The 8,446-nt window shown below is 35.2% G+C and overlaps 1 protein-coding gene across 2 annotated transcripts; it reads left to right on the forward strand.

Moving 5' to 3' along the window:
• Nucleotides 1-3,805: 3,805 nt before the first annotated feature.
• Nucleotides 3,806-5,641, forward strand: LOC148587718 (DNA mismatch repair protein). Of its 2 annotated transcripts, XM_088513776.1 has the most exons (3): nt 3,806-3,938; nt 4,063-4,159; nt 5,352-5,641. In XM_088513776.1, exons 2-3 carry the CDS (start codon nt 4,069-4,071, stop codon nt 5,474-5,476), a joined length of 216 nt encoding a protein of 71 aa, XP_088369902.1. In that variant the 5' UTR covers nt 3,806-3,938; nt 4,063-4,068; the 3' UTR covers nt 5,477-5,641. The 2 variants fall into 2 exon arrangements, 1 of the variants encoding a protein (XP_088369902.1); XR_015911531.1 differs by lacking the exon at nt 3,806-3,938 and having other exon boundaries at nt 4,070-4,161; nt 5,352-5,444.
• Nucleotides 5,642-8,446: the final 2,805 nt, after the last annotated feature.

Genomic DNA, 8,446 nt, shown 5'->3' on the forward strand with positions numbered 1-8,446 from the left:
GCCACCTAAAACTTTTATGGGTAAAAAATTGTATTTTTATTGCACTATAGTATATCTCATTTTTAAATGATGTGTCACTATCTATGAATTGATGACAAATTTTTCAAAATAATACATCTCATGAGATAGTAATATATCATTTGAAAACTAATTTTTTAAAATAAAATTTAAGATATATAACACTTCTCGTTCTCAAATATATATTTACTAAATATTATAATTATATTCAAAATTTAATAATTATTTTTAGTGTCGTGTTAAAAAGTATGTATTTAAAAATGTGAGAATACTCCACTCTCTGCTATGGTTTCATCTCTAGCAGCTGTCGGAGGGGGTTCTTCCCCTCCTGCCTTCCTCTCCCCTCTCCCTCTTTTGCCTCCCCCCTTCCCTCCCATCATCTTCTTTCGCTTAGCAAGCTAACCTATTTATCTGATGCCCCTAGCTCTTTGGGTGATTTTTTTCATTTTCCTTCATCTCTGCCTCTTGCCTCTCCTTTGGTCCCTAGTTGTTTTTGTTTCTTTCTATATTTGCTTTTTTTTTTTTTTGCTTGTTTAGGTACACTTTGTGGGTGATGCTTTTGGGGTTTCACTCAAACTTCCACCTCCATTTGAGTGCGCCGCCGATCTCTTCTGCGTGCCTCGCCGCCCACCGTCCTCTGTTGGGCCTTTTCTCGAGCCCCTAGCACGATGAGCTTCCAACGCCCCTTCCGTTTCCGTTTTCGGTTTATATATATATATAATTCCAACAATTTATCTTCCACTTATGTAAAATAGTAATTCTCAACTTGTAGCTAATTACTATAATGAAATGTTCATTTATTCATTCTCAACAACACTTTAAAAAAAAGGGTTAAATACTCCAAACCCCTCTAGGGTTTTTCAGCTTTTTTTTTTTTTTCTCCTGGGGTTTTATTTTTATCACAGGAGGTCCCTGTGGTTTTGATAAGTGATCAAATTAGTCCATCCGTTAGTTGACCGTTAGGAGTGACACGTGGACCAATCAGACGTCGACACATGGCACATATATTAATTTTTTTTTAAAAAAAAATGTATTGAAAAAAAAAAGGAAAAAAAATTGGGGGTGGCTCTTGGCCATTTGGGGGTGGCCCATCCGGCTGGATGGGGGTGGCTGAGCCACCCCTGGTGCCCAAGGGGTGGCCAGGCCACCCCCATGGCCAAAGGGGGTGGCCGAGCCACCCCCAAATGGCCTAGGAGCCACCCCCAATTTTTTATCTCTTTTTTTTTAAAAAAATACATTTTTAAAAAAAAAAATTAAAAAATTAATGTATGTGCCACGTGTCGACGTCTGATTGGTCCACGTGTTACTCATAACGGTCAACTAACGGATGAACTAATTTTGTCACTTATCAAAATCACAGGGACCTCCTGTGATAAAAATGAAATCCTAAAGAAAAAAAAATAAAATTGGGAAACTCTATGGGGGTTTAGAGTATTTAATCCTTAAAAAAAATAATAATAATAATTAATTAATTATTATTATTATTTCTTTTATCAACTCACCCAAAGTCATAAAATTATATCATTTGAAAAATATGACCATTAACAAAAATAAATGTTTTGAAAATACGAGTATTATGAAGAATATAATTAAGAAATTAAGAAATAATATTTAAAGAAAAAAAAATCTTAAAATTTATATATAAAAGGTCATGTTGTTAAAGACCTTTGATGTCATTGATGAGGAGACGGGCAGTGCGAATTAATTTGGCTGCGACAACACTCTTTTACTCTTAAGATTATACTGCCACATCGTGGGCCCCTTTTTGACAAGTCTTGCAACGGGCGAGTGGGTGTTTTATGGTCTACTCGAGAAAGTAGAGGAAGCTTCTAACTTCAACATTTAGGTAGGCCACCGCATTAACCGCTTTTATAATTTCTTCTTCTTCTTTTTTTTTTTTTTCGCTTTTATAATTTCATTAACCAAAGATAATTAGGAAAGCGATGTTACCAAAGAAGAAGCTCATATCCAAATGCCAACAATAATGGTGTTTACATGCCCCACTATGCCATGCCCCCATGTACGTGCTCTTGATGTTCTCTAAAAAATAATTAAAATTTTTTTTAAAAAAAAACTTCATTTTAGCCCTATAAACTTCTACGCAATTTGATAAATCCTTCATAAATTTTTAAATATCTCAATTTAGAACTCTGAACTTTCAATTGTTCTCAATATGGACCTCTCGTTAAAAATACCAAAAAAAGACCAAAATATCCCTAATTTTCATTTTTTTTTTTAAAATAAAAATTGGAATTAAGGGTAAAGTTGCAATTTTATACAAAAGTCAGGAGCATAAACGTCATGTAACGTTTAAAATCTGACGAAGGGGTTCACATTGAAAGCAATTGAAAGTTCATGAATCTAAAGTGAGAAATTTAAAAGTTTGAGAGGGTTTGTCAAATTGCGTCGAAGTTCAGAAAACTAAACTGAAGTTTTAAGAAGAAAAAAAAAGGGGGTGAACTTCTTTTAAAAAGACGCTGTCAATGTTGGGTCTTTCACTTTTTTTTTTTTTTTTTAAAAAAATTGTAATTATGTATATTTTTTAGTAAGGTTTTGAGTAGAGCTGGCAAAATGGGTTCGTGTTAATCCGGTTAACTTGCCAATCCATTTATGACATCTCGAACACGACTCGTTTACTAAACTGGTCATAATCGAGTGACCCGTTTATGACACGAACTTATTTAGCCTAAATCCTAATCCTAAAACTACGTGTTAGGTACGCTGGTCGCGAGTTAAACTGTCAACTCTAAATTCAGTTAAACTTAAAATTTACTTAAAAAAATAAAAAATAAAAAATTTAAAAATAAATAAATTGTATAAACGTGTCAATCTGCAAACCCGGTTAACCCGTAAATATGTTTATGTCAAACCCGAACACGACACGTTTATTAAACGGGTCACCCATTTATAATTCGAACCTGTTTAACCTAAACCTTAACTCTAAAACTATGTGTCATGTTCGTAAGCTAAATTGACAGCACTAGTTTTGAGTGTTCGACCATAAAAACCAAATAAAATTTAATTATTTAATCAATAAATTAACAAATTAAATAAAAAGATAGGGAGTTGTGCACTAATTAGCAAGTAGTTCGATCGATTAGTTTATGAATGGGTAATGTTAGAAGGAGGACCATAGTTATTTTTTTGTCGTTTTAAATTATTGTTGAATTTTAATATATTGATAATTTTAATTTTTTTTAAAAACAAAACCTTACATTTAAAAAATAGAAATCTAATTTTCCTTCTCCCGTTACTAATTAGTGCAAGGATATGCTAAAGAGAAAAGTTAGAGAGTCAGCCAAATGAATCTAAAAAAATTTTCAAACTGACGTGGCAAGAGTTTTTAAATTAAAAAAATGCAATTTTCTCACCATTGTCTATGACTCACAGTCTGCCACATCAATTTAAAATTTTTTTTGTAATCATTTATTTGGCTCTCTAACACTTTCCTATGCTAAATGAGGTTCACTTACTACACCGACACCCAACTTAATCTGGACAACAGAAGTACAAACAAAATAATATGTTTTTCTTCCCCAACTAACTACCCACTAGGACGCGCTGAAGAAGATTGTTCCAAGTCAATTCGTCAAACTTCATTTTGTTAATTAATACAATTAGGTAGAATTTAAGAAAGAAAAAATGTGAAATATTTGTCTTTTAAATATTGAAATTAAATCTCAACCGTTCATATTTTCAACGGCGATGATGTCCTGCAATTATTATTTCTACACCATACAAGCCCGATCTAATCAAGCGAATCCTGATGTCGTAATAACACACCCTACTTTCTGTCTCAAAACGACTTGTAGTTCACAAGGCGCCTGCCACAAACTAAAAAGCCAGGTCTGCCTAGAACTCGACCTGCGTTCACTCCACCTCCATTGGCACCGCGACTCGCTCTCGATTTGCTCCAACAGGTTTTTTTTTTCTTCATTTTAATTACATTTTCTCGATAACCCAGAAGAGCATTGCCGAGCAAGTTCTGGGTTTCAAAATTGATATTTTTTATTTTTCTTTCGAAAATTGTGATTATGTTTGCAGTGAGAAATGAAGTTTCTGGATTGGTATTTGAAGATTGCGGTAGTTTCAGCTTTGGTTGGAGGTTCCATGGAGATATTTATGATCAAAACCGGCTTCTGTGTGAGAACCCTCCTTTTCGATTTTATCCCTGATTCACAGTCTTACCCTTTTGTTTTCCTTTTCTTCTATGAACTTGATTGAGTGATTTTAACTGCAATTTATACAATTATGGAACAACTTATTGGACCACTGCATCGTTCTTTTAACATTTTAAAAGCCCTATGATTTGGTTTTTATTGCCTTGGCTACCGATTTTGGGTAAAGGGGGAAAAAAAAAAAACCTAAGCTGCTTGTTAACGGGTGCGTCTGCATATGTATAGAATTATCAAGGTGGTTTTTATTTTTCTCCTCCGAGAAGCAAATTTTATTTGAATTTGTTATCATTGTGTGATACTTGGCTGCAATGAATATTATGGAGTCTTACACACTTACTCTGCTTGATAAAGCAAATTTGCTTTATTTTCCAATTATGTATGTATCGGTTTACATCCATATACATTCTTATATCCAATCTTGAAGGAATCTGATTTTGGGGAGAGAAGTACTGAAAGAATTTCTGGGTATTTGACTCTTTGGACAAGGATTGTACAGTAAAAATTGAAAGGGTTAGAAGCAATTTAATTGTTTCAGTTCATAATGTATTGATCATTTATTAGTGATGATACTTGTATGGGATTGGATCAGTGTGCATAAACCAACAGATCACACTTCTTGTGCAACACCATGTTGGCAACGGTGCAGATTTCCTGTTTAACTAATTAAGATTTTGAGGTTTCAGAATCAGATTTTGAATATTTATTATGAGAGTAGTGTTTGGTTGTAAAATGTCAAGCCTTAAAGGTTTGAATGATCATCAGAACTCGATGCATTACTATTGTAAAAGTGAAAGCAAGCATCATTTCCACTGAAGCTTTCCTGTGAAGTTTGGTCCCCTAGAATTAGTTCTGGAACTGAATTCAGATGGCCTCACTGGCTGTAGTGAAAGAAACTAGATAAGGCATTTACTGTCATATTTTTTGTTTGAGTTTGAATGATGGGCTGCTGGTTTTATACTCGTGACAAAGGTTTATCTAATATCTTTACCAGTTGGCAAAATTTTCCATCTGTCCGACTGCATCCTTTTCAGAAAATTTAGCTATTGTAGCAATATAATCCTTCCATGACCCTTTTGTGAAGAACATTTGTCACATTCAGTCCATTGATTCTTGTTCTAACAATTAATTTTTTCCTCTTGTTCTGTTATTCTGCAGATGACAAAGTGACTGTTCTGGAGTCAGAGAAGCGGGCTTGGGAGAATTCCCCAGAAGCTCAGGCAATGAGAGAAGCTCTCAATCCTTGGAGAAATAATGATGCACAAGCAAGAAAAAATTCCTAGATGAATGTCGTTGCAGTTTGCTTTCCTTATGCTTTATTTCATTAATGGTTTAATGGCATGTTGGCATGTAAAATCTGCTTTAGAGAGCAACGCATGTGTTCACAACATCGAACTCTCTTGTCTGTCTGAGACAGTCATCTATGGCCTCAAATTTTGTTGGTTGCTCGCCAGTGCTTCAACTGTCTCTACTCTAGCTCCAGGCACAGATGTGGCCATAGTCCTGGCTACAAAATCTGTTGCTTGCTCCAATTTTATGCGCACATTACAGCTAATAAGTGCTTTGCTGCATTTTCATTTCGAATAAAGGTATACAAGAAATCCATTATATAAGTCTAGCAAGCTACTGACTGACTGTTAATAATTTCTAGAGCCATGGAAACAATAGTGCATACTTGCTTTAAAATCTTTTGTTATACAATATTTCAGGGAGTTTCTTAAATTGCAGAGGCTTGGTTCAATCAAGCCGTTGGGTATTGGAAACAAGCTATAGCTCTTTTGATAGAGCTTTGTGAAAATTATACTTTCTATCCACCCGTATTTTAAATCAAGTTCGAGTTGCTAGTCCATAGTATGGAAAGTTTTGGATGATTTCGAGTTGCTAACCTATAGTTTATAAAGTTGCACTTTATCTACTCAAGATTTACTTGTAGTTCAAAGTAATGCTACTCTTTACATTCATACCACACACCAGTTAACGTAGCGTGTTTGAGTGGTTTATAATTTTATTTTTTCAAATAGCTGACATGAGAAACTACTTAAAACACGTTATGTCAATCGATATAAAATGAATGTGAAGAGTCGCATCACTTTGAAGTTCATGAGTTTAATGTACTCGCATTGTAATAAGTTTTGTTATTTTATTGTTTTGGCTTTTAAAATTTCAGGGCAAGTGATTTATATACGGATGTTACTAATTGAGGATTAAAAAACTTGAAGGATGCGACCTTATGTCAGTAAAATGCATCTTTTTTAACCTATATGTTGACAACTTGGACCCAATTCGAACCGCTGGTGGGAAATTAAGGTGAGTAGAGTGTAATTAGCGCTAGAGGGTTTTTTTTTTTTTTTTTTCCTTGATATTGCCAAAACCCTTGCAACATTTGAAGTTTCTAAAAGGATTGTGCTCTTCCCTGCACCATGTCCAAGGCGAAGGTGTAAAAGTTTGAGAGAAGCTCTGTTTGGTTAACTTACCAAAACAGAGGATTGTGATCTTATTTATAATCAAGGCTTTACAGAGAGTTATGAAAGTAAAACATACAAAGAGGAAAGCCCATATTCGAATATCTAAAAGCCAGATAAAGAATACAAGTAGAACACGAAGAAAGGAAAAAGATGAGACTTCAGTCTTTGGCTGAAAAAGCAGCTGTAGCAGCCATGTGGTGCAGCCAAGAGATGTAGCCATGTGATGCAGAAAACCAGGAGCACACACTGCAGCAGGAAACCAGGAACCATAAATCAAGGAATGAGGGTGAGCTTGAGAGTCAGCTATGCTGTCTTGAGGAGCACAAGATGCTGTCGTGAGATATACCTTTAATAGAAGGGACTTCTATCGCCCCCTTTACCATCTTCTTTCCATCTCGTTAAAAAACAATGCATCCAAAACAGGTGCAATAATCATCCTTATTGCTTTTTCCTTTACAATGAATGGAAGAAACATACCAACAGCTACCTCTTAGCCCTTGCCTGCTCCATACGCTTGAAGCAGATGAGATCTGGACCAAAGATATATATCATTGCAATGAAAAAGATGGGTTCGTTTGATAACATTTCTTGAATTTGCAACATTAACAAATAACTTCAAACGCAAGGTATTCAAAATATTTTTTACCTTTTACGTCACAACCAACCAAAAAAAAGGAAACTTGTTTTTGAACACACTGGCCATGGTTTTCTCTTTTCAGACAAATCAGCCAAAACTGTCTTATACAATCATTTGATTTGCACCAGCACATTGATAACGTACAGTACCATTTCACCTCTTAGCTGAACTAGATAAAGGCTTTATTTTATTTTTTATTTTTATAAATTATTGGTCTTCAAGAATCAAGGGATTGAGATTAAGGTGCAATACATTTAATTTGGGCAGTGCATTTTAAATAAACGGTCTAAATTCTATCATGTTCGTCAAAAACTTAAAACTTTCTCTTTCTATTTGCCGCTAGCCTCACTATTGCACTGCCACTATTAGTCTCCCACTACCACGACTATTGAGGGTAGTTGGCCACTCTTGTAACTACTTGAGGGGTAGCAGATAGAATGATTCAACTATCCAAAGGAATTGGTTAGGTCACTATCAATTGGTCTTTGAGGTGATAAAAAACACCCTTTTTGGCCATATGGGTAGTTCGACCATCCTGAGAGTAAGGACGGAGTCAGCTTTAAATTTGGGGAGACTTAGGGCTAAAAAAATTTTGAGGAGGGACCAATTGGTAAAAAATACCTTAAATTATTATTTTTTTACTTAAATTTTTTTTTTTCTTGTAATTTGCGGGTCCCCCCCTAAATCCGTCTCTGCCTAAGAAAGTAGATTAGCCTCAAGACCATTGGTTTGACTACCTCTAAAGACCAGTTGAAGATGGCTAAACCACCTCTTAAGTAGGGAAACGGGTGGCCAGCAACCCTAACAATGGTGGTGCATGGTGAGAGATTAGTAGCATTGACGCAATGGTGAGAGATATAGAGAGTTAAGTTTTTGGCTGATATGGCAGATGTATTAGAGGTATTGCAACCTTTCTCAATCGTCTCGTCTTCATTAGCTTATTTTACTTTAATTTAAAGTAGTAAAGAAAAGTAAAAGCTTATTGATCCGAAAGGATCACAGAATCACAGAGCATTATTGGAGCTTGTCGAGGGTGCAAGTGGGCATTGCATGGTGCTTACGAAACTGATCGCATCACTTTGGTCTCTGAATACAATGTGCATGACGCGCGCGTCGGCAAACCCCAAACTTGTTGGTTTATCTCATTTGCC

Source organism: Corylus avellana, chromosome 2 (genome assembly GCF_965113065.1).
Source record: "Corylus avellana chromosome 2, dhCorAvel1.hap1.2, whole genome shotgun sequence".
Lineage (NCBI taxonomy): Eukaryota > Viridiplantae > Streptophyta > Magnoliopsida > Fagales > Betulaceae > Corylus > Corylus avellana.